Genomic DNA, 26,836 nt, shown 5'->3' with positions numbered 1-26,836 from the left:
GACACCAGTTACAGAATCCAGCTTTTAGGTGTAGGACTGGCTCCTCCTTCGCCTAAAAGCCCTTCTGTTGGACGTTTTTGGCTTAGGCGTTTTTTTGTTTCATTATGGCTTAAAAGTGTAGACGTGCTGTGGGGGTACTTTTAGACGTAGTGGAGATTGGGCGTTTAGGCAGGGGAAGGCCATAATCAAAACATGGACGTTTATTTTGGTTATGGACACTTTCCCTGCTTCTGGGTTGAACGTTTAGGGACTTAGGCCAAAAGGAGACTTAGACGCTTTTTTTGATTATGCCCCTCCACGCTTTTATGCCACTCCTTAAAATTCCATGACTGTTTTAACTTTATAAATTCCTCCAGGCAGGCATTCCGGGCATCCGCCACACTTGCTGATATTGTTCCTGAATCTTTCCTCTCCCTGCTTTGGAGCTTCATATCTAACTTAGGCTTTTGAACCTGAACAAACACATTGGAGGCCTAAAATTAAGATCCTAGGTTTTAAGTCCCTGAATTTAGGAACATTTCCAGCTGAAAACTCAGGTTCTTAAATTCAATTAGAAATTCTCCTACATATAGGAAGCATTAAAAAAAAAACCCAACTGATCCCCAAAGCAGTCTTTCCATTTAATACTGCTTGACATACAGTATGACCACTAAGGCTGTTGGGCTAGGGTTACCAGATGTCTGGGAAAACCTGATCCATTCCTTTTCAGTTTAGTCACTGCCTCACATAAAATTGTAGATGATACTTTCTCAGAATCTTAATTTGATCCTAAAGTCACAATAATCTGCACCATGCAATCATAACAACAGAGTTTTCCCAACCACTACATATTTAGAATAATATTTCTGAAAAATTGGGCAGAACATGTTTATATCTTTGACAATTTTTTGCATGAAACTGAATGTACATATAAAGACTATTAAAAAAGTGTTACATCTTGAATCATTATTATATACCACCAGTAGTAGATTGAACTGTCCTTGTACTGCGTAGGTTTATCAGGGTCAGCTAGACTGCGGTGTGTAATTCAGATTTTAAAAAAACCAATCTTTTCGGAAACTAGTTAGTTAAGATCTCTGTGGGGAGTGAGTTCCAAGTTTTGGCAATTCGCAAACTATTTGCAGTGGGGTTTAGTATAATAATAATAATTTTATTTTTGTATACCGCCATACCATATAGTTCTAGGCGGTTCACATAAAGAAATTATACAATCAATAAGTAAAATACAGTTAAAATGTGTTAAAATCAAACTAATACGTTAAAATCAAACTAAAATAAACAAACTATAAAAACAATGTACTATTTACTAATCAAGATTCTGAAACATCAATTTACAAATTTTTCAAAGAAATCAGTTTTTAGTATATTTTATACCCTTCATGGATGGGTAAAATAGAGTTAGTCTTCTGAGTTGTGATGTTCTAGTGTTCTGCCTAGTATTTCTGTGAATCTTGGGAAGCTGTTAGGAGAATGATTTGAAGTCAATTAATTTTTCCACTGGGAGTCAAGTGTACCGTAGTTCTTTTGAGGAGCAGTGTGACATGATTGAATCTTGGCTTACTTCAGTGTTTTGTATTAGTTGGAGTTTTTTTTAAAGATTTCACTGAGATTCCTGAAAGTAATGCATTACAGTAATCCAGTAAGGATAGAATGGTTGTGCTAATATCCTGCAATGTTGTTGGAAGAAGAGAGCTCTGATTCTTCTCAGTTTTTGAAGTGTGGCAAATACTCTTCTACTAAGGACTCCTTTTACTAAGCAAGCATAAGAGCATTTTACCGTGGGCTGGTGAGGTAAATGCTCCGATGCTCACTGAATTCCTACGAGCGTCGGAGCATTTACCTCACCAGCCCGCAGTAAAATGCTCTTATGCTGCTTAGTAAAACCCTAATAGACTTTCAAAGTAACTCACTCTGTCTAAAGCACTGAACTTACAAAGGTATAATATAACTTGTGAAGGGGGGATCCTCAGTGTGAAGGCACAGCGAAAGGAGAACAATCTCCATCGCTCACATATTCTGGTGAAGGTCTAATAACCTCCACCTGCACACCATTATCGGGTCCCTTCCATGTGCACAAACCAACCAATCAAGTGAACAAAACAATAAGTGATAATAATAAATCACATATTCACAGTGCTAAAGAAAAAACAGAGTAAGATACTCTGAAAGTCCCCCAGCCGACTCCCAGGAAAAAATAAAGCAGACTTAGCTTGCAGACAAGGTCCGAAGATGAAAACAGTGGCGGGGCAACAGAACCCACTGCCAAAGTCAGGTTCTACCAGCCCGGTTTCGGAGACTCTGGGTCCCTTCCTCAGGAACCTGTAGCATTGAACGGACAGCAATCATTCAGCCATGAGCGGCAATAGAAGCAAACAAGCCAGCAAGGGGAGAGGAACTAACAGGCAAGCAACCTCCACCGGGAGAGCGTTCCAGGTGTCCACCACTCGCTGTGTGAAGCAGAACTTCCTGGCATTTGTCCTGGGCTTGTCCCCCCTCAGCTTCAGTCCATGACCTCTTGTCCTGGTCACATCTGACATCGTAAATAACTTGCACTATCTTGTCGATTCCTTTTATTATTTTAAAAGTCTCAATCAGATCCCCTCGTAGTTTCCTCTTCTCAAGGGAGAATAGTCCCAGTTTTTTAAGTCGTTCTTTGTAGTTCAAGTTCTCCATACCTTTAACTAGCTTCGTTACTTGCCTCTGCACCCTCTCCAGCAGTTTTATATCCTTCTTTATGTTGGACATAAACATAAGTGTTGGACATAGTATTCCAAGTGTGGTCTGACCATTGCTCTATAAAGCGGCATTATGACCCTCTCCGATCTACTTGTGATTCCCTTCTTTATCATGCCCAACATTCTATTTGCTTTCTTTGCCGCTGCCGTGCATTGTGCCGACAGTTTCAGGGTCCTATCTATCAGTACCCCCAGGTCTTTTTCTTGTTCGCTCTTACCCAGAGTTGCACCTGACATTCTATACTCGTGCTCCTTGTTCTTTCTGCCCAAATGCATTACCTTGCATTTTTCCACATTAAACTTCATCTGCCTATTTCTCTAACTGGCTCAAATCTCTCTGTAGTTCCTCGTTGTCCTTTTGTGATCTGATTGCTCGACATAACTTCGTGTCGTCTGCAAACTTGATGATTTCACTGGACGTTCCTTCTTCTAGTTCGTTGATGAAAATATTAAATACGATGGGCCCAAGAACCGAGCCCTGGGGCACACCGCTAGTCACTTTCTCCCAATCTGAGCTTCCCATTTATGCCCACCCTCTGCATTCTGTTTTCCAGCCATTTGCATATCCACCTTAGTATGTCTCCCTCTATTCCGTGGCTTTGTAATTTCCTGAGAAGTCTTTCGTGTGGAACTTTGTTGAACGCTTTCTGGAAGTCCAAGTATATTATGTCCACTGGTTCCCCATTATCGATTTGTTTGTTTACTGTTTCAAAGAATTGCAGCAAATTCGTCAAGCATGACTTCCCTTTCCTGAAGCCGTGTTGACTGGCTCTCATCAGGTCATGTGTATCCAAGTGCCGGACTATGCTATCTTTGATCAGTGATTCGACCATCTTTCCAGGGTCTCACTGGTCTGTAGTTGCCCGGTTCTCCTCTTGATCCTTTTTTGAAAATTGGGGTGACATTTGCTATCTTCCAGCTGTCCGGTTCTAATTGACAGGTTAGCAAGGTTTTGCAGTAGTTCTCCGATTTCTACCTTCAGTTCCTTTAATACTCTCGGGTGAATTCCATCCGGTCCAGGGGATTTGTCACTTTTAAGTTTGTCGATCTGGTAGTATATCTGGTCCAAATCCACTTCTACTATGGTGAGGCTGTCCTCTATTTCTCCCTTGAACACTTTCACTGCTTCAGGTATTGATGTAAAGACAGACGCAAAGAAAGAGTTCAATCTGTCTGCAATATGTTTGTCTTCTTTGATGTACCCTTTTCTTCCCTGGTTGTCCAGCGGACCCTATGCCTCTTTTGCAGGTTTTTTCCCTTTAATGTATCTAAAAAAGGGCTTGAAGTTTTTGGTCTCTTGCGCTATTTTCTCCTCATAGACCGTTTTGACATCCCTCACCGCCTTGTGACATTTCTTCTGATCGTCTCTGTGGCTGTTCCAAGCTTTGGTTGTTCTTTCGCGTTTCCATTTTTTAAAGGAGTTCTAATCTCTTACGGCATCCTTCACCTCATTAGTAAGCCATGCTGGTTCTCCTTTGCTTTTATTTTTCCGTCCTTTGGATATCTGCGGAATGTAGAGATTTTGTGCTTCCGTGATAGTATTTTTCAGTAGGGACCATGCCTGATCTACCGTTTTAATTGTGTATATCCTTTTCTTGAGCCGTTTTTTTACCATGGATCTCATGCTATCATATCTTCCTTTTTTAAAGTTGAGGGTCGTGGTTAAGGTTTTGATACGTTTTCCCTTCCCGATGTCAAGTTTAAAGTTGATCATTGTGTGATCGCTCGTCCCTAGCGGGACCGTGACTTCTACATCTTTGGTCTGACCCGTAATGCCATTTAGGACCAAGTCCAAGGTGGCATTCCCTCTCGTCGGCTCTCCCACCAATTGTTCTAGGAAGCAGTCCCCTACCATTTCTAGGAACTTTGTTTCTTTGCCGCAGTTTGAGGTTCCCAGGCTCCAGTCTATCCCTGGAAAGTTGAAGTCTCCCATGATCATTACATTGTCTGAATTACATCCTTGTTTGATTTCCTCTATCATTTCCGAGTCTGTCTCCTCCGTCTGTCCTGGGGGTCGATAATAAAGGCCAATTTTTGTGTTGGTACCATTGTGTCTAGGAATCTTAATCCAGAGGGACTCCAGCTTCTCTTTCCCATCCGTCTTCATCTCTCTAACAGATTCTGTTCCTTCTTGAACATATAGGGCAATACCTTCTCCTTTCTGCCCACTTCTGTCCCTTATGTATAGCTTGTATCCCTGCAGTACTGTATCCCATTCATTTTCATCATTCCACCATGTTTCTATTATGCCAATGATTTCTAGTTCGTCACGTCTTGCTATTGTCTCTAACTTTCCCATTTTGTTTCTCAAGCTCCTAGCATTCGTGTACATACATTTAAGTTCCCTTTGTGATCCCTTCTTGGGCTTTCTAAGCTTTGCAGCCCCTACTGTGTCTTTCGTAGTATCTGTCTGTGCTCCTACGTTGTCTCCCTCGTTTGCTTTGTGCTCTTCTCCCCCTAAGTCTGAGTAGTTGTCCGTAGTTCCTTCTTCGGGGCATTTTGTCGCCCGGGCCATCGACTGGTGGTCGACTGTCGGTTTTCCCCTGACCTTTAGTTTAAAGCCTTCTGAATGGCCCTCTTCATGTTGGTCACTTCGAGGTATCTGTGAAGAACTCTCCTGACATCTAGCAATTGCAAATTCTTAACTTCATTTCTGGAACCCATTGGGCTGAACGCAGGCAACTGGACCTCTTGATTAACATGGAAGGCTGAAACTACTTTCAGTAAAAGGGAAGGAACCTTCCGCTTGAGACTCCAGCCTCTGAGAACTGGAGAAATGGCTCTCTACAGGACAAACCTTGCTGCTCTGAAACTCTTCTTGCTGAGCTGATAGTCACCAAAAAGGCTGCCTTTACTGTAAGGTCTATAAGGCCTGTAAGGTCTATAAGTCCTGTAAAGGCTCATATGGTGTCTGACAGAGAGCCTTCAGAATAGAGTAGAAAGGGTAGATGTGAATCACTTGTTTACTCTTTCCAAAAATACTACGTCTTGGGGAAATGTGATGAAGCTACTAAACAGTAGATTTAAAACAAACTGAAAATATTTCTTCACAGAAAATTAAACTCTGGAATTCATTGCCGGAGAATGTGGTGAAATCTGTTAGCTTAGTGGGGTTTTAAAAGGGTTTGGATAATTTCCTAAAAGAGAAGTCCATAGGACATTATTGAGATGGTTTGAGGAAATCCTCTGCTTAATCCTAGTATAAGCAGCATAAAATCTGTTTACTACTTGTGAACTTATTAGGAACTTGGGACCTGGGTTGGCCACTTGATAACAGCCATCGTACTGTGGGATCTTCCCCTTGGTCGAGGGCCACCACTGCTTCCTGCATACTTGCTCCTGTTTGTGACTCTGTATTTCCCAGCAAGGAAGACTCACTCTGTGACAGCAAGGGCATAAAGACTGATCCCTCACCCTCCAAATTCCTATCAGAAAGGTCCACAGGATCTTGGTCAGCTGCTAATGACTCTGATGCGCCTTGGGATCCCAAACCCCCTTGTGTGACCCCTAGCTTGCTGCCAGACCTCATATGAGGATCTCAGCTATCCAAATAAGCTCTCCATATCAAATTAACAAGCTCTCCACATCAAATTAACAAATGCAGGAGAAAAGTCCTTACTAGGCATCACTGAGTTCCCTTTATATAACTCTACCTTACATTTCTAGGCTCCGTGGCTTCCACGCTCTTACGCTAAGGCACGTCACTGTTCCTGGGCTCTGGGAAGGATTTTCTCATAGTAGACAGGCCCCCACAGAGGTTCTTCAGCCCTAGAGACTAAAGGGAAGGCTAAGCCCAATGCTCCCCGCTTCCCTTTCATGTGTTGCACAGCACGAGACACAGGGTGTTCTTCCGGCATCCATTCATCTCAAAACTAGCATGAATTAGGGGTTAAAAAAAAAAGCCAGAGGACTCCATCCCTGCCAATTTATAGGCAAAATGAAGTGATTTGAAGGATCTGGAGAACTTTGAAAAATCAAATTGGGAAATCAAGATGGCCACTGCAGCAGCATTTTAATGTCAAAAAACAACTTAACTAAAAGTTTACAAAACTCATAAAATAAGATTTTAGAGGTGAGGGACCCTAGAAAATGTGGCAGAAACCTTGAAAATAGGTTTTTAGCCCTCCACCCCACCTGTTTTTGTCCATAGGCTGTAATAGCCTTACTCAATGTGATATGATGTGGGAGAAGAATCCCTGCCTCAATCAGCCAGTCCTCCAAACGCTGAGGTCTTCAGGCTGCCAGTGAAACCGAAGTCAGACTGATTCTCAACCCCCATGACTTCCTCCTCTGGCTGGCTGATCTTATCAGTACATACCTAAAAGAATATATCCCAAAGCTGTGTTGGCGATTGCGCTGACACCTATACCGAAGGAGAGGCTATTTCCCACTGCCCTAAGGTAGATATTGAAAAGGGATGGTAAGAGCGGGGAGCCTTGTGGGACACTGCATGAGGATTCCCAACTCTGGAATCTTTGGCTGCTTTTCCAAACTTCATAAGTCCTGTTTTTCAAGAACTGGGAGAATCAATTGAGGACTGTACCATGCATACCCATTTCACTGAATTTCAGTAGGAGTGAGTGGTTGATGGCATCAAAGACGGCCGAGATGTTGAATTGTAGTACAACAGACTATTTTCCTTTGCTCAGGCATGATTTGGTTGTTGAGTTTAATTATAATAGTAGTGTTTCAGTGCTATGTATAGCTCTAAAACTGTGTTGTGAGCTATGGAATCCATCTACTTGGTCGAGGAAGTCAGTTAGTTGTGTGCCAACACAGAATTCTAAGAGTTTTGCAGGCCAGGGTATTCCGGCAATGGGCTGGAAGTTCTCAACCTTAGTTAAATCGAGGCCTTGGGCTTTTGGTATAGGTGTCAGTGCAATCGCCAACACAGCTTTGGGATATATTATTTAGCTTAGGTATGTACTGATAAGATCAGCCAGCCAGAAGAGGAAGTCAAGGGGGCTGTGGTCCAACAACTTGGCTAGATATACATCCAGGCAGGATGATTTTTTTGAGAGCCTCTTCATCCAGCCTGAGATCTCTTTGGATGCGACTGGGGAGAAATTCAGCCAGTATCTATCAGCTGGTAGGAATCTGCAACAGTACAGTTAAACCTCAGTAGCAGGTTTACTGGTACTCTCTAGAGCTCAGGGTAATATTTATAGTTTTATCTTTTCATAAGTGGGTTAGGGCTATTATGGTCAATGTGTCTGACCTTATTTGAAAGCAGGCTCTTGACAACCCAATATAAAAATGCTCCCAGAGTGTCTGGCAGTGGAAGGAATGTGTGCTGTTCCTGAAGTGATGATTACAATCTGAATATTTTTTTTTCTAAGGTGAGTTGTAAGAACTGGAGATGCAAGGTTTATTTATTTCTCCAAATTTCTATCACTATCTTTACAAGTCTAGGCAGATTCTAGCCTGTCACTGAATTGTATATGGCCCATAAGACAATGTGGAAGTATACACAGAAAACTACACACACAAATGTAGTTAACCAGAGTTTTCATGAGTTTAAATACTATATAGTGGCATAGCAATTTTTTTCCATCATTCTTAGCTAGAATATTACTTGTTTATTTATCATAGAAGTTCTATGGAACTCTGTGCATTTCTAGTTGATATTAATGTTGTCACTGGTTGCCATTTTTTTTCATATCTGCTCATTTGTGGCCTTCTAGGAATAGTAATGACATTCATAAGGCCTTCTGTGGATAAAGGTTGCTCACCCCTGTTCCATCCAATTCCATAGAGAATCCAGTTTTCACTCTTACACAGAACAATTTGTTGAATAATGGTATCAATTATTATGATTTTTTTCTTGAAGCTGAAACTAGCTGGAGGGGGGTTCTTTATGTATAGAAATTGAAAAGATGGGGGTGGGAGGAGGTGTATGTGATATGGTGTGCATGATATGCAAAAATGTCACATTGGCTTGTTTCTCTGTTGCCACCCCAAATATTTCTGTCTAGAGATTCCATAGGTCTAAGTGTTAGTCTATTACTACATGATAAAATGGTGCATTGTGTAATTTGTTAAAGGGACATTCATAGGAAAGGGGCATGGGTGAGGTTAACATTTGCACAGGCTGCTAACAGAATACTACAAGTTACGTGCATAAATGTCATATTTAGGAAGTAACATTTACATGACCCATAGACCTGTCAAATGTTTGTGCCTACATTTTGGGGCACTGATGTGAGAGGGCCTTCTCTTTTCCATTATATTTCTATAGAGCAGATGATCTTTAACACAGTCAGCCAGTAAGGTTTTCTAGATATCCACAATAAATACACATGAGATAGATTTGCACACAACGGAGGCAGTGCATGCATATGAATGCATATTTATATCATGTATAGTCATTGCAGGCGTCCTGAAAACCAGATTGACTTGGTGGGTCCCAAGGACTGGATTGAGAGACTCAGTTCTTGAAACTTTGAGTAGCTGGCTTTCTGAGACAATTCTAGCATTCCCAGGTATTTTGCTTCAATCCTCTTATCACCTCCTTCTGAATTTTGAAATACGGCAAAGCTAGAAGAGATCAGATGTTAATTCTCAGCACTTTGTCCCTGTTTTTCTTTTCAAGAAAGGAAAGAGAAAATGTTTCCTCTTCCCATCTCTCACAACTTCCTTTTATATGCAGAGTGCTCTACCATCTGCTGGCTGAACTTGATGACAGACTCCTCTTACATCAATACAATTATCTGTTGCATCTCTAATACAGGAACACATTATCCCCTGTGAACTCTAAACATGCCCTACATACTTTTTCCATTCACTGTATAAAAGAAACCCAACAACTAAGGGTGAGTTACAGTTTATGACTGTAAGAAAAGAACTTTTCTATCCTCAGAAAAAACTAAAGTTTTCTAGCTAATATTTTGTCCAAAAAGGCAAAATTATTCCATGTGGATTAAATACTGTTATAAGCAATGAACACCTCTCTAGCTCAATCAGCAAAGTAATTAATTTAAATGTGATATTTTACTGGAACATAGTATGTGGTGTTAGTCAAGGGATACATTGCAGACATAGTTTCTGGCCCCCTAGTATCCCAACAAGCTGCAAGAACAATGGATCAAAAAATTAGCTAGCAAGCAGACATTGTGCTGAGAATGTACGTGCTTTTTTCCCATACTCAGGAAATACTAGCAGTTCCCCAACAAGCAGAACATACAGTACTGTTAATATTTTTTGTGTTCCACTGACAAAGAATTGGTTCTTAATTACAAGAATGTCCGAGAATCTCTTCTATTATGACAGAATGAAAACTGTAGTCCACATTCTGACAGAAAACTGTGGATTTATACCGTACTGATGGATGGGTGACATAGTAAAACATTTGAGATAAACTATCAGTAGTAGAAGTGTGCAGACAGTATGGCTATTCATATGTTAAAAGTACATTAAAAACATGCTAATTTTCAGCCTTCATCTTGAAGGAAAAGAAAGCTTATTTGGAGTTTATTTGTTAAATTTTCTATACCATTCTCCTAGAGGAGCTCAGAATGGTTTACATGAATTTATTCAGGTAATTGAGCATTTTTTCCTGTCTGTCCCGGTGGGTTCTCACTCTATCTAATATACCTGGGGCAATGGGGGGGAATAAAGTGACTTGCCCAGGGTCATAAGGAGCAGCATGGGTTTGAACTCACAACCTCAGGCTGTGTGTCTGGGTTTGTTGTCAATAGGTTGGAGACTTGGTTGTCTATCTTCGCTGCCTGAGTGGCCAGTAGTCCGTTGTATAGTTTTTTCCGTTTTACTTCTTTGATTGGGGTGTAAGTGAATGGGGTGTGTGTTTTTCTATGCCTGGTAGAGGTGGTTTGGATGAGGCAGTCGTTTAGGTAAGTTGGGCTGTCTCCATTTATAGTATACAGTAGAATTTAAAATGTATTCTTTCCTGGATTGGAAGCCAATGAGAATTGATGAATGCCTCAGTAATGTGATCATGTTTTTTCAATGAATAGACGAGTCTCAGAGCTGTATTCTGAATTGTCTGTAGTTGTTTAATCATTATTGCAGGGCAGGGAGGTAGAGGATGTTGCAATAGTCTAGGATACTTAGGATTAGAGATTGTACTAGGAGCTGAAATTGTGTTTTTTCGAAGAATTTTCGGACTTGTCTAAGGTTTCTCATAACTGCGAAAGATTTCTGTATTGTTTTGTTAATTTGTGGTTGCATGGTGCAGCCTCTGTCAATAGTCATACCTAGAAGTTTTAGGGTGGTTTGCAAAGGGTAGTTGATAGAGTTGATTTCTAAGTTGGTTATGGTTGGGATTTTGTTATTTTCTAGGAGGATGAATTTAGTTTTGTCTGGGTTGAGTTTCAGTTTGTGGTCTTCCATCCAAGTCGTAACTGTAGCTAGAGTTCTGTGTAGTGTGTCTGACATTAAGAGCATTGGTTGGTCGAAAGGAATGAGGATGGTGATGTCATCAGCATAGCTATAAGAGGATAGGCCTTGTTTGTTCAGGTAAACACCAAGAGAGGCCGTATATAGGTTGAAGAGAGTAGGGGACAGTGGGGACCCTTGTGGAACGCCGCAGGGGTTGGACCAAGGTTTGGATTTTTCTTTGTCTGATTTTACTTTGTATGTTCTGGATTTTAAGAAACCTTCAAACCATGAGTATACTTTATCTGAGATGCCTATTGAGTCCAAGATTTGCAGTAGGATGTTATGGTCTACCAGGTCAAATGCCGCCGTCAGGTCCAACTGTATGAGCAGCATTTTTTTTCCAATGCTGAGGTGTTGTCTTGCTGTGTCAATAAGGGAGCCTAGTAGTGTCTCTGTGCTGAAGTTAGTTCTGAAGCCGGATTGCGTGGGATGGAGTAAGTTATGGTCCTCGAGATAGTTGGTGAGGAATTTGGCTACTAATCATTCTGTTAGTTTGATATATAGAGGTATTGAGGCTATTGGTCTGTAGTTGGATGAGAGGTCTGTTGGTCCTTTTGGGTCTTTTAAGATTGGTGTGATGATGATTTCGCTGAGGTCATTCGGGAAAATGCCATCTGTGAGCATGGTTTGTATCCAGTGTAGGAGTAAGGTATGGAACTTAGTGCTCGCTGATGATAGGAGATATGGCGGGCAGTGGTTGAGTTCACATGATGCGTGGTTGTACTTATTGTAGAGTTTGTTGAATTCGGTCCAATGTATCTTAGGGAATTGGGACCAAGATCTGTCTGCAGCACAAGATTCATTTTCTGTGGGGAGTATTGTGACTTCGAGTAGGTGGGTTGGGTTACTAATGAGAGTAGCTCTGGTGTTTGTAATTTTATTCTTGAAGTGTTCAGCTAGGAGGGAGGCTGAAGGGGAGGAGTTATTGTTAGTGGTCAAATAGGGTATGGTGTTAGTTAGATCTTTTAATATTTGGAATAGTTTTTTGGTGTCTTGGATTTCCGTGCCTATTAGGTTGGTGTAATGTTTTTTTCTCTTTTCTTTTAATAGAAGTTTGTATTGTTTGTTAATTTTTTTCCAGGCGGTTTTCGTGTGATCTTGGTTGGTTTTTCTCCATTTTCTTTCCAGACGTCTACATTGTCTCTTGAGTAGGAGTAATTCTTCATCAAACCATTGGTCTGATCGTCTGCATGTTCTGGTTTTGGTTTGAAGTGGGGCCTGTTCATCAAGGATGTTGTTGCTCAAATAGCCCCAGTGTGAAATGAAGTCTTTGGGGTTATCTTCTTGGATTGTTTCGTCTACTTTTGACCAGAAAATGGTGGGCTCGATGTGTTTGCGTGATGTATAGGTTACTATTTTGGATATTGGTTTGGATTTGTTTTTGGTCCAGATGATGTTGAAGGTGTAAGTGTAGTGGTCTGACCAGAGGGATGGGGACCAGGTTCCATTAGACGTTTGAATTTCTGAAGTAGATGTTTGATGGGTCATGAAGGCTGCAATGTCCAGTTGGTGTCCTTTCTCATGAGTAGTTTGTGGGTTTAAAATTTGGAAGGATAGGGCATTGAGGAAAGAAAGTAGATTGTCTACTGGCTTGGATGAATGGTCTTCAAGATGAAGGTTTAGGTCTCCTAGGATAAGATTGTGAGCTGCTGTAAGTGAGTTTTATATATGAAGTTTTCAAATTCGGATCTAACCATGGCCCAGTTTCCCGGTGTTATATAACAGAGCATGCAGTTTAGTGAGTTTTTCAGTGCAGTGGAAGAGATTTCACATGTTAAAAGGTCCATGTAAGGGGTGGAAGTTTTTTCCAATATGTTTAAGGTTAGGGAGTCTTTGAGTAATCCACCTCCTCTTTTTTCTCTCTGCAGGTCACTGTAATTTTGTATCCTTGAGGGCAGACTTCTGTAATTCTTGGGTCTGTGTCCGATGTTAGCTGTGAGGAAGAGGCAGTCTAGGTTTTCGTTTTTTATCCAGGTTTTTATAAGTTCTGTTTTTGGACCTAGGGCTCTGACGTTTAAGTAGGCACAGTTAAGGGTGGTGGTTTCTGTTTGGTGGTTGTGAATCGTTTTAGGGTAGATGAGTGAATTTGGGTTATGGTGCGGTTTGGTCTTGGGTTGTGTTGCTCTTCTTCCTCATGCTGGTGTTATGGGGTGTTGAACGCTTGTTTGGTGGTTGGAGTTTCTGTCTATTGGAACTCTCCTGTTAGGGTGAAGGGTTTTGATTGCAATTGAGCTAGTGGGAATGTTGGGTAGGTTGTTTGCTTCAACCTTACAGCTGGATATGAGAAGGATTATTAATAGGATAATCTGGGTGTTTGTTTGTGGAATTAGCTTCATTATGGAGGTGGGGCTGCTGGTAGAGGCAGTGTAGTTTTCAGTGGTTAGGTTGTTGGCTGTGTTTAGTGTCTGGGTAGGAGAGTAGGTTGTGGAGGGAGGTGTTGAGGACCAGCGAGAAGGTAAAAGAAACTAAAACCGGCAAAATCAAACTTTTAAACTGTTGGAGAGATCCCGCTGAGCCTTCCAACTGGCTCAGCGGTGCACCATCGGGAGGGGAGGGGGCGGAGTTCGCTCCCACGCCTAGAGTGTGCCTTACTCTGCTCCCGCTCTGCCCCAAGTGCTCTCGGTCCGTGGGGGAGGTGTTGAGGTCCGTCGAGAGGTAAAAGAAACTAAAACCGGCAAAATCAAACTTTTAAACTGTTGGAGAGATCCCGCTGAGCCTTCCAACTGGCTCAGCGGTGCACCGTCGGGAGGGGAGGGGGCGGAGTTCGCTCCCACACCCAGAGTGTGCCTTACTCTACTCCCGCTCTGCCCCGAGTGCTCCCGGTCCGTGGGGGGAGGTGTTGAGATCCGTCGAGATAATCACTCTAGCAGTACATGAATGCTGCTGCTTGCAATCAACTTTGTAAGCAGTATTATTTATATTACCTGCAAGTAGTTAAAAGAAACTGGCCAATAAAGCCTTAACTCCACAGTGAAAACAATCCACAGATGAAAACAAAAACAAAAACTGTGGATACAGATGTTTTGGAGATAATTTATTAAACACTGGCATATAAAACCATGAAAATTCAATTAAAAAAGTACAATGATAAAAATTGAACCGGACCCTACACGGTCCGTGTTTCGGCGAACACGCCTTCCTCAGGGGTCCAATGGTTTGCAAACTCACATATAAAGAATTGGACTGAAAACAGTCTATTTTCTTTAAACATGTGAACAAAGAACACCACAGACCGTGTAGGGTCCGGTTGGATTTTTATCACAGTATTTTTTATCATTGTACTTTTTAAAATTGAATTTTCATGGTTTTATATGCCAGTGTTTAATAAATTATCTCCAGAACATCTGTATCCACAGTTTTTGTTTCTAACTTTACAAACCCCTAAGGTTGGAAGAATTATTTTGAACCTGGTGCCAGATGGACCAGAAGCAACTGAGGATTGTTCCTGTCCCATCCCTACTAGACCCCAGGGATTTGAAAAGCTAGACTCCATGGGGGGTGGTGTAAGGATATCAGGAGGCTGCAGAAAGGGGGTATTCAGAGGGGTTTGTTGGAAAAGAAGGGCTACTGGAGGTGGAAAGGGGGACATTATGTGCCAGGAGTATAGGGGGCAGAGGTATTGGATGAAAGGTTCTGATGTAGGGGAATATGAAACAGGGGACATTGGGAGAAGGGGCAGTTCAGTCATATTTGGTCAGTCCCATTAAGATGCTCCTGGCCAGGAAAAATAATGTATTTTTGTAAGAACACAGCTTGCAGTGTTTACTACACTGCATTATTCAATTTATACAGTAATAAGTTGTTTATCATGCATTTGCAACTCATTATTGTGTATTCCCATGGTATGCCAATGTGCATTACAGAAACATAACACATATTAATGGACAAACAAGCATTATGGCCATAATGCATCTTAATAACTACCTCCCTTAATCACTTGTCTTTATGCTGTATCTGAGGCAATGGAGGATAAACTGACTTGCCCAACATCACAAGGTATTTACCGTATTTTTCATGCCATATGATGCACCTGACCATAAGATGCACCCTAGATTTAAAGGAAACAAGAAAAAAACATTCTGAACCAAATTCTCCTTGCCAGGCTCTGCACCCAACCCCACACTCCTTGCCAGGCTCTGCACCCTGTCCCCCCTCACTGCCAAGTTCTATACCCTTTCCCCCTCCCCCCTCTGGTGGTCTATTGGTAGGCCGGGACAGGGGACAGGGCAGGCAGGGACAGAGCAGGCAGGCCTAGTGGCCAAGTGACAGGCAGGCCTTGTGGCAGGCAGGCCTAGTGACAAGCAGGGCCCCCCAAACTCCCCTGGTCCAGCAGTCCTGCCCTTCCCTCTGGCTGAGCTAAGCAGTGTCAAATCGGCCCAAAAGGCAGGCATAAGCTTTTCTCGCGCTGCCTTGTCCTGTACGCTCCGTGAATGGCTGCAGTCAGTTCTCGTAGGCCACACCCCGCCCATGCCCCAACCCCACCCGGATGTCAGCTAGTGCTCCCTCCCTTACGCCCTCCAAGTGAAACATCTGTGCCTGCGACCCTGCCTGTGCCCCACTGGAACGTCAGCTAGTGCTCCTTTCCTGCCTCCCAAGTAAGAGTAATGCCTGCACCACCACCAATGCGCCAACCCCACTGGAATATCAACTAATGCTTCCTCCTTCTTTCCAAACATAAGTAATGCCTGCACCCTTACCTATGCACCAACCCTCATCAGAACATCAGCTACTGCTCCCTCCCAAGCCACAGGAACACCCACATTCATACTCCCCATCTGTGCACCACCGGAACATCAGCTAGTGCTCCTTCCCTCCCTAGCGAGACTGATATCCTCCCAGGTCTACCGCGATCTCATGGTGGTTTAGCGGCGCGTTGGGGCAGAAGCGATTCCCAGCCTCGTGAGACTGCTGCTGGAAGTCCCAGCGGCCATTTTTATTACAGAGGAAGAATGGGCAGGAGCAAGTGGGAATCGCTCCTGCCCCAACGTGCTGATAGACCACAAGATCCCAGAAAGCTGGGGGAGTGTCAGTCTCGCTTTCTAGGGAGGGAAGGAGCGCTAGCTGACGTTCTGGCGGTGAGCAGATGGGGTGTGGGTGTTCCTCTGACTTGGGAGGGAGCAGTAACTGATGTTCTGGTGGGGGATGGGGCACAGGTGTGGAAATTAGTTTTGATTAGGCGGGAGGGAGCACTAGCTGATGTTCTGGAGAAGGCATGGATGGGGTTGTGCTAATTGCGGCAGCAAAAGTCTGCCTGTTCAGAGGTGGTTGCTGCAGCGGTGGAGAGGGTAGATTCTAATATAAACAGAGACCCCAATTTTTGGGGTCCAAAATTCCCAGTTTATAGTTGAGTATATATGGTATCTAATGTACCTGGGACAATGGGAGGGGGTTTGAACCTACAACTTCGCAAAGAGCAGCATGGATTTGAACCCACCACTTAATGATGCTCAGGCTGTAGCTTTAACAACTGTGCCACACTTTCCCCATGTTAGTGAGAGAAGCAAGATTTGAATTATGGTTTCCTTAGTTCTTTGATTGCTGCTCTAATTACTTTACTTCTCTTCTATCTCTTCTATCTATCTTCTCATGTATCTAATAACCTTTTTGTTTGGTACTTATCCACACCAAATTTTCAGGATACATGAGAGCATATGAAAACTATAAGAGGGGTGTTTTCTTCAGTTCCACCCATATATGCAGAGTATGGATGTATTTATGCATTTCATAAAGAAAGCTCCTTCAGCTCCAGGAGATTTTATTATTGTATGAGTTTTCCTACAAGGTCGAACCAAAGGTTCATCTAGTCCATTATCCTGTTTTCAACAGTAACCAGTCCTGTTCACAAGTACCAGGTAGAGCAGGAAAAAGGAGCAAGATTCCATGCTACTTAACTCCAAGTTTGTTTAAAATTTCTATCCCGCCCTAGCAGGAACCTTCATGGCAGCTTACATTCTAATGCAGAAAGACTTTTTTAACCTTACCTCCAGGCTATAAAGAAATCTGAAGTTACTCTTTTGATTGGAAGCCTCCTTCACTGCTTGAGCCAAGTCCACAGCCCCTTTGCCACCCAGGGCCCAGTGGTTACAGGGAACAGCATCGCAAGCACCAGATTCTTTGGCAATCTTACAGACAAGGTCAATCTCTGCAGGTGAGTCACTTCTAGGAAGAGAACATACATATTTTTTCTCATTTCTCTTCCTCTCATATTGAGATTTCAGTGCGACAAAGTCTGATGATTGATTGACAGATAATTTGTTAACAATATTTTTTGCCCATTGTATTTTTTTTTTTTTAACTTAGCAGTTTTCTCCTTGTCTTTCCAGTTTAATTAGGACCAGTTTCTGATATCCTCCCAGGTCTACCGTGATCTCATGGTGGTTTAGCGGCGCATTGGGGCAGAAGCGATTCCCAGCCTCGTGAGACTGCTGCTGCTGGGTTATGTGCCATGAGCCTTCATCTGCAACTACCCAAGATTTTTCTGTTACATTTTCCTAACCAACTAAGCCTTACCTATGACCAAGGGCTTCCAACCACACACAGAAAAAGAACATTTTTGATCAAGTTTAAATAAATCACCAAAAATTAATGGAAAACAAATGTTACTAATATTGAAAAAAAAACAAAAAAAACCCCCAACCTTTGAATTTTGACAGATTTTGGCAGTTGGTAAAAAAAACCCAACAAACCAACCCACCAAACAACACCTGTAAAGGTAGGGGGAGTGGGCAACATTGCGGCATGAGTCGGTTTCGAAAACGATCTGTGAATCTGGATTCTTGCTATGGAGTTACCTCAGAGCTTAATGCCACATACTAAAAGAAAGGGGGTAGTGAAGGTGGTTCCCTCTTCTACCTTCACATCTTCCCCCTTGAAGCAGAGAACTGACTGGTTCCTAACTGCCACCCAGTTTGAAGTCATTAGGGAGCTGAGCTCTGCTGTGAAGTCCGACAAGGGAGTGTCGGCTTCCATGCTATCTCCCCCTGACGCTCAATATTCCCCCGTGTCCAGTGGCTCAAGTGGTGGCAAGTGAGGAATTGCACATGGCTTGAAGTGCTGCGGGAGACTCTCCTTCTGTCATCAGCAGCTGGGAAAGCTGGCTAAAGGAGCAGTGGGGACAACTACAGCGGTCACAGAGGTAACTCTTCAGACGATTTGGACTATGCTTCAAATGTTGGACCACAATCTTACCAAATCTATAGGAGAGGTAACCATTTTGTTGAATAAATTTGAAACCTTGGTTAAGACTATTGAGTCTGTCAAGGAGGACTTTGCTGAATGCACCAGTCAGATATAGAAGGTCAAAGGGTTGCAGGAATTTAAAACTGCAACACTGAAAGAAAAGATGAACCTTCACAGAAAAAAAACTTCCCTAAATCCCCAGGAGTATTACCCTCTAGATCTTTTCAAGTGATATTTGGTTGAGAATTTAAAAATGCCTTTGGTCTCTATACCACATAAGATTTATTATCTGCCTATAAAGAAAACCCCTGAGGGAATGAGGCAAGTGGAAAGCAAAGGAGAAAAACAGATTAACATTAACAATATTTCCGCTATATTGGAGCAGTATATCACTGATTCTATGAAGAGAGCTACCTTGTTTGTCTCATTTGTTTTCAAACAAAATTTTAAGACTCTATTTTAGGCATTCTAATATTTTTTTTGGCAGAAAATTTGGATTTATCCAGACGTCACCAAGACCACTCAAGAAAGTAGAAACATTTTCTTACCTATGAGACAGGAGACTTTAAATATAGGTACAACCTTAATTTTGGCATATCCCTATAAATGTTTGGTGAAGTTTGCAGGGTCTAAAAATATATTTTATGCTCCAGAACAATTGAAGGCTTTTCTTGAATTAAAAGAGTTTGTGTAAGAGTTAATTGAGCTACTACTAGAAGATGACTGGGGATTATCACACTACCCCCTCTTCTATGAAACCGTGCTAATGGTTTCTAGCGCGGGGGGCCGGGCTGAATGGCCCACGCTGTTCCCGACGCTCATAGGAACTCAATGAGCATCGGGAGCAGCGTGGGCCATTCAGCATGGCTCTCTGCGCTAAAAAAAATGCTGGCGCAGTTTCGTAGAAGAGAAGGGGTAAGGCCTTTTCTGTTTGTTTATTGCCTGCCTTAAAAATCTTACTATATTTGCTTAGTTCACTCTTCCTCATATTGTGGTCTAAGGAAGTGTGATAATTATTTTTCTACTTTTTTCTGTTTATTCTTATATTAATTACTGGCTGAGTTTTTTGTGTACAATGTTTTAAATTGCAATTAAAAAAAAAAAAAAAAAAATACACTGGTAAACAGAGGAACAAAAGCTGAAAGAAAATCAAAATCTATTTTTTTTCTGAATGGCCCATGCTACAACCCTAAGATCTGTTTTTATCTTTTATTATCAGTAGATATCCACAAGATCTGTGACACATCCTGAACACTTACAAATGTGTAATCCCCTGTTTCTCCCAGATGCTGGCAAGGGGCACACAAATTATTTTTATTTAGGCAAGACCAAAGCAGGAGTCAACTTCACAGCAAGCATGCACCAGACTTCCACTTGCTCTCTCAATGATGTTAGACCACACCAGTAAGTTGCTGAATAACTCAAAACTTCTTGGAACACAGAAGAGGCAGTAGTCTTGAACAATAAAAGTTTCTTCCAACAACTCCTGTCCTATGAGGGGCTCAGCGGAACTGCTAGATAACCAAGGGGGTATAAGAAGAGTTGAAAGAGGAAAAGATCATAACAGAAAAATAAAACATGTTTACCTTAGCTCTTAACGAGGATGATGTTGGGGCCTTATACATACCTTAAACCTTCTTTGAAAGTAATGAGTGCAGCAACTAAAGCATATAAGGGTTAACTGAAAGGTTTCTGGTCTAATCAAGAAAATAATATTTTTTTGGGGGGGAAATGATATTTATTTTTCAACATAGTTTCCTTCTTGACTCAATAATTTGCTCCAATGTTTTTCCAGATGTTTCATGCCTTCTGTAAAATACGAGCAAACAACGAAGGGGGGAACCAACAAAGTCTGCAGTCAGGAATACGAAGGCAAACCAAAACAAGGAAAACTGCAGACAGGTGTACAATGATGCAGGCAAAGTTTATTGGATAAAATGCGGTTAAAAACATCACCTAAGGGCAAACAAGCCTATGGACCTGACACGGTCTGTGTTTCAGAAAACACACCTTTATCGGGGGTCCCAAATGAAGAAAGAATCAGTTAAAACTGCAAAAAAGCTTTTGCCTGTATACGAGAAACTCTGGGATAGAATCTATACGTATGCTGCTAGTTTTGGTTTGCCTTTTGTAAAATACGAAACATCTAAACTGGAAAAATAGCTATTTACAGCATCTATGACTGCAGAACCTGAAGAAAATTTCTTTTCAGTCATTTTTACGGGTTCAGAAACAGAAAGAAGTCGCACCCGAGAGTACAATGGATGGGGAATTAATTTGAACCACAATTCATGCAATTTCTCCATCGCAATTGTTGATGTGTGAGCCAGTGTGTTCTCCTAGTGCAGGGGTAGATAATTCCGGTCCTCAAGAGCCGGAGCCAGGTCAAGTTTTCAGGATATCCACAATGAATATGTATGAGATAGATTTGCATCTCAAGGAGGCAGTGCATGCAAATCCATCTCATACATATTCATTGTGGATATCCTGAAAACCTGACCTGGCTCCAGCTCTCGAGGACCAGCATTGCCTACCCCTTTCCTAGTGGAAGACATCTTTATTCTTGGCCAATTGAGGACATTTTGTCTTGATTATGGTGCTTAGACATTGTAATAAGCCAGCAGAGTATTTACTACCATTAATGGTTTTTCCCTTTCCTAGATAGTCAATAAAAATGATCCTGTGGAAATCCCAAAAGACTGTTGTCATCACATTCCCAGCTGACAGAGCTGTTTTCGCTTTCTTTGGAGTCAGTTCATCTCTTGTAGTCCATTGTTTGGATTGTTGTTTTGTCTCAGGAATATAGTGATGAACCCAAGTCTCATCCACAGTCACAAAACGCCACAAGAAATCATTCTCATTGCGCTTAAAATGCTCAAAACACATTTTTGAAATATCCAATTGAACTGGTTTTTGGTTGACGGTTAGAAAACCAATTGTGCACTCAACTCCTCATCTACTATAATAAAACGCTAAGCGCGCCTGCACACTCTTACCCCGTGTTCCCTGATCTGTAGGTCCGTGGCAGGCAGGAGTGCGCATGCGCACCAGACATATTGGAAAAGCTTTGGCCTCCCTGCTCTCCACCTTGCGCAGTCCTCCATCCAGCAATAATGGCACTACCGGCCGAAGTTTGCTTTTAAGCTAAAAGCCATTGCAGCGGGTCTTCTCATGAGCCACACCCGTGTCGGAGAAGGATTCCGACGAAGGCGACGATCGTGAGAGGAGCCGCCGTGGCACCTTTAAACTTAAAAATAAACTTCGGACAGAAACAGCCCCACACTCGCGGCTCGGCACCCTATACCAGCCGTGCTGTCATCCTTGGCATGACCCCATAGCACGAGCCGGCCCCTTGCACCTGCAGCTCAAGCACCACAGAAGCCATGGCAGGGGCGACATAATCCTTCTACTGAATGTGAAAGCACATAACCCAGTCCCCGCACCTGCCTACCCCCCACAGCACTCGAGCCGGTCCCCGGCTCTCGCCAACTCGCCGGATTTGCGGACACCACGGCAACGGCGCAGGGAGGAGAGACGAGACTGAGCCGTGACAACAACAATAGATATGGCCTCGCTCATTGGGCCTTCCACCTCCACAGCTCCAATTAATAATAATAAAAAAAGTTTCAAAAGGTGCAGTGCTAGAGAGAGATGACAACCTAAATTAAAGGTGAGTGCTTTTTACATTTGTTGAGCGGGCCGAGGTATTTTTACCTGTCGCAGGATTCACCATGTGTAAAAAAAACAAAAAAAACCCAAAAACCCAAAACCTAAGCAAGAACACCTGGGCAGGAGGGAGGAATACATGACCTAGGATCCCCAGATTCTAAAACCCAACCACCAATTTGCTCTGGGGGGGGGGAATACAGAAGGGGGCCAAGGAGAGACAGTCAGGCATGGCACAATAGAAAAATACAGGCAGCCAGAGAGAAAGACAGAGAGACATATAGACAGAGAGAAAGGGGGCCAGGGAGAGAGACAGACAGAAAGTCAAACAGACGGGGCCAGAGAGAGAGACAGAAAAAAGAAAGACAGCCAGAAGCCAAGGAGAGAGAGGCAAAGAAAAACATACAGACAGACAGCAGCCAAGGAGAGAGAGAGAAAGAAAGAATGACAGACAGACAGGGGGGCCAAGGAGACAGACAGAAAGAAAGACAAACAGACAGCATCCAAGGAGAGAGAGAGAGAGAAAAAAAAAAATACAGACAGACAGCGTCCAAGGAGAGAGAAAGAGAGAGAGAAAAAAAAAAAAAATCCCAGACAGAAAGACAGCGGCCAAGGAGAAAGAGACAAAGAAAAAATAAAAAGACAGACAGCCAGCGTCCAAGGAGAGAGAGAGAAATTTTTTTAAAAAACCCAGACAGATAGCGGCCAAGGAGAGAGAGAAAGAAAGAATGACAGACAGACATCTATTCTAGCACCCGTTAATGTAACGGGCTTAAAGACTAGTGTCTAAATATTTGTGTAGGATTGTGTGTCACATTCTGATGAAATGCTATCTCATTTAGGGTCAACTGAATGCTGTTTATGGATGTCCAGAGCGGTCTTCATCAACATTGCTTGTCCGACCACATTTAAACTCAGCAGCCCACGCTTTCACCTTTGAAAATGAAGGAGATGCATCACCATACTCTGCATCTAACTCACATTTAATTTTGGTAGATAATTTTCCCTCCAAATGATGGAATTTTATCACGGTGCGATACTCAATTTTTTCCATTTAAAAAAAAAATAAAGTGGAGCAGTTGTTCACTTCAAAGCAGTTGTTCACTTCAAACTAGGACAAGACAAAACTAGATGTCAAACTGACTTGAAAATCTAACCAAAGATTATGGGCTCCTTTTACAAAGCCACGCTAGGGCCTTAACGCGTGGAATAGCGTGCGTTAAATTGCCACACACGCTAGCCGCTACCGCCTCCTTTTTAGCAGGCGGTAGATTTTCGGCTAGCACGCACTAATCTGCTGTGTGCGCTAAAACCACTAGCACGACTTTGTAAAAGGACCCCTATGTCAATGCTACCTGTTGGACAGCTATATAATTGTGATGCTAACCTTGCTCTTTCTTGGTCAGGTCAGAAATTGTTCAATTGACCCTTGTATAACAATAAATCTAAAAGCTGTAATAGAGTAAAATGACAGTTTTATCAGTAATAAATCATTTGAACAATATGGTATTCACCATAGTCTAAAAAGAGACCGAGGACTAGATGGTGGAAAAAAAGGAGTGATGTGTCAGGTGATCACATATACGGATGACACAAAATTATTCAAACTTGTAAAAATTGCAGAGGATTGAAAAGATTTGCAGACTCCGCACTTTGTGTTTCATTGTGTAGCGCTTCACACAGGATATTTCCACGCCTGTTTTTATGACTTCGTTTATTTCATCCAATCTGGTTTTCTGAAGGGCCGCCGTGGATGCGGACTGCTGGGCGCGATGGACCACCGGTCTGACCCAGCAGAGGCGACTTCTTATGTTCTGATATTCTAATTACCAACATTTGGGACCCCTGAATAAGAAGTGTTTCTTCGAAACATGGACTGTGTCGGGTCCGGTCCACATGAATATTAGGACCAGTTCTTTGGATGCATTTTATGTAGCTTATGCATTTGTTTTTAGATTTTTTGTCACTTAAATAAATTCCTGTACCCTGTACATTTTCCTGTAGTTTTGTTTTGTTTTCTTTAAAGATTTGCAGACTAACTTTATCAGTGACATCTATTTTAATTACATGCAATTTAGCACAATGTAGAAACAGTGCTGTGGACAAATCTTTTAATCTTTCCATCACGAACCATCTTGCAATATATGTAAACAAAATCTGTTTAATAATAATAAAGTGTTTAAAACACCCACTATCCAAAGGAAATTTCATGCAGTCTCTGTAATATATTTCAGAATGCTGTGCATCAGATACACATTGCCTCCTGTCCCGTGTTCGTGTACTGAAAGCATCACAATATTCTGACATACACAAGGCAATTATATAACAGGGTGGCTAGAGGAATGAAAGCGTCTACACTTCCCCCTCCCTATTCATGGTTCTGATGTTCGCAGTTTCGCTTATTCGCAAATTTTTTTCCCCAGCCCCCCCCCCCTGAGAATTGAAAAAAAAAATGTCCCCAGGACTTGGATCAGGGCAAGGAGGGAGGATCAAAGGCGGAGGGGGTACCATAGTTAGATTGTGAGCCTGCTGGAACAGATAGGGAAAATACTTAGGGCTCCTTTTACAAAGCCGCATTAGCGGCTTTATCGCACGCACATTTTTAGCGCCCGTTAACCCCTGCGCTAGCCGAAAAACTACCGCCTGCTCAAGAGGAGGCGGTAGCAGCTAGTGTGGCTGGCAAATTAGCGCGTGCTATTGCGCGCGTTAAACCGCTAACGCGGCTTCGTAAAAGGAGCCCTTAGCGTAGCTGATTACTATTCAATGTAAATCATTTAGAATATAAGCGGTATATAAAAAATATAAATAAACGAGAAACCCCTATGTGTACACCAATCTGTCAAATATGTGCTATGTAAGTTAGCAGAATTTTGCTTAGGTGAATATTTGGTATTATATGCATACATATGTGTGCAAGTAACGCAAGAATAGCCTTACTGGGTAAGACCAATGGTCCATCTAGCCTGGTAACCCATCCTCACGGTAGCGAATCCAGGTCACTAGTACCTGGTAAAAAAAAAAAAAAGTAGCAGCTACCTATCCAGAACAAGCAGTGGCATCCCCCAGGTCTGTCTAGGAAATTGTCCAAACCTTTCTTAAAACCAGCTATGTTAACCACTCTTGGCACAACCTTACTATGCCATCATTCTAAACATTTATGCACAATTGGCATATAAATCCTTAACACCTATTTTATAGAATAGTCACAACAGTGCTAGATATTAAGGTACAGAATTGTCTGTCCAATCCATTCACATGAACTGCCCAAATGCCATATCCAGTTTAATAGTACAGAACACATATGAAAGAATTCTAAAAACTCAGTAGAGAAACTTACTTGAACACGTTTAGAGCCACCACAACTGGAACATTAAAAAGGTGAGCAATCTGAATTTGTTTCTGTAGATTGCAGCAACCATCCGCAACCAACTGGAGATTCTACAGAATTGATTGGAAAAAAAAGATTCATTATATCTGCCCTGTTTATTTATGCTACTAGCAATTACCTTTTTTTATGGTTAATTTTATGGTAATAAACAAAACTCTTTTCATGATATAAATTTAAATTTCGATACCCAATGCCTTAACTTGTACTTTTTCCAACTATGCCTGTAAGTTTTCCTTAGTCACCCAAAGTACAGTAAAGTTACTCACTTGTGGCAGGACAAATATTCTCACATATGGACAGCCTGAAGATATGGCTCAGGGGAGATATGATAAAATGTCTATAACAGGGTTGCCCAAAAGGTCGATCACAAAGGTAACGCGAGTCAATTGCGGAGCCCATCCCGGGCTGTGCGATAGACTTGCATTGCCTTTGCATTCTCTCTGTTCCCAGACGCCACAACAGGCCAGCAGCAACTATGGAAGCACGGGGCAAGCCAGCCTCCACCCCCCCCCACCCACTGGGTGCATGTGGAGCCACTCGAGACGGACGGGCATGTCTCGAGCAGCCGCTGCCGACTCTAAGGCTCCGTTGAGCCGGGCCGGGAAGAAAGGTTTTGTGGGAGGAAGAGCACCCCAGCCCCACACCTGGCAGTGGAAGAGACGAAGGTCAGAGCAGCACGTAGAGAAGGAAGCGAATGCAAGTAGCCAGCCTGAGATGTGATGTTCTGTTTGCCTGTGCAAGGGTTGCAGAAGCAACCGGAGGCATCCAGCTGGACACTTGTAAGCCCGGAAGAAAGGGACAATTCGGCATTTACAGAGTGCAGCTGACCATTTAGCATCTACTGGTGTATGCTAATATATGTTCTGCACATTCAAAAAACCAGAGTGCTTGGGAGTCTCTAAGACAGGTTGGAGAAGCCCTGCAAAACCAATGTGTCCTTCATTAGGTACCTTGAGTTTCAGGCTCTGATCCAGGAAGCATCAGACCAGGGCCTAATATTTTACTGCTCCTGCAGAGGACACCCCCACTGTTTCTCACTGCTGGGTTGTGAACAGCCATGACAATCTACCAGAATACATGCTTCTGTTGGACTAGTTAGTAAATAATCTACCTATGCTTGCTTTCTATTAGCCCAAAGTGAAAAACATGCCAAGAGGGGTGAAGTAGCTTTAAGAAGAATGGATGCCTTTGAAAAGTGAATCTTTACTTTTCCTCTGGCTCATCTTCCGTGCAAAACTATTTTCATTCAGCTGCACCTTTACTGCCAAAATCCAGTCTAAAATGTCAGCATTGCATGCACAGTCAGAAGAAAGTGCAACCAGAGACTCATGAAATCACCAGACCAAGGTAGAAGAAATGATTTTATTTTAAATCTAGTGATCAAAATGTGTCCATTTTGAGAATTTATTTCTTCTGTCTATATTTTGCACTAGGACCCCCTTTTACTAAACCGCAGTAGCGGACTTTAGCA

The 26,836-nt window shown here is 42.4% G+C and overlaps 1 protein-coding gene across 9 annotated transcripts in view; it reads right to left on the bottom strand.

The window, feature by feature from the left end:
• MTHFD1L (methylenetetrahydrofolate dehydrogenase (NADP+ dependent) 1 like) overlaps positions 1 to 26,836 on the bottom strand; it is a 441,775-nt gene that overhangs the window by 127,999 nt on the left and 286,940 nt on the right. For all 9 annotated transcript variants that reach the window (XM_033938565.1, XM_033938569.1, XM_033938568.1 and 6 more), the window contains 2 exons: positions 25,315 to 25,415; positions 17,114 to 17,291 (listed from right to left, as the gene is read on the bottom strand). In XM_033938565.1, coding sequence (XP_033794456.1) covers positions 17,114 to 17,291; positions 25,315 to 25,415 — 279 coding nt within the window. The remainder of the gene's footprint in view (positions 1 to 17,113; positions 17,292 to 25,314; positions 25,416 to 26,836) is intronic.

This window comes from Geotrypetes seraphini, chromosome 3 (genome assembly GCF_902459505.1).
Source record: "Geotrypetes seraphini chromosome 3, aGeoSer1.1, whole genome shotgun sequence".
In the NCBI taxonomy this organism is placed as follows: domain Eukaryota; kingdom Metazoa; phylum Chordata; class Amphibia; order Gymnophiona; family Dermophiidae; genus Geotrypetes; species Geotrypetes seraphini.
This window is presented reverse-complemented; position numbering and strand designations above follow the sequence as displayed.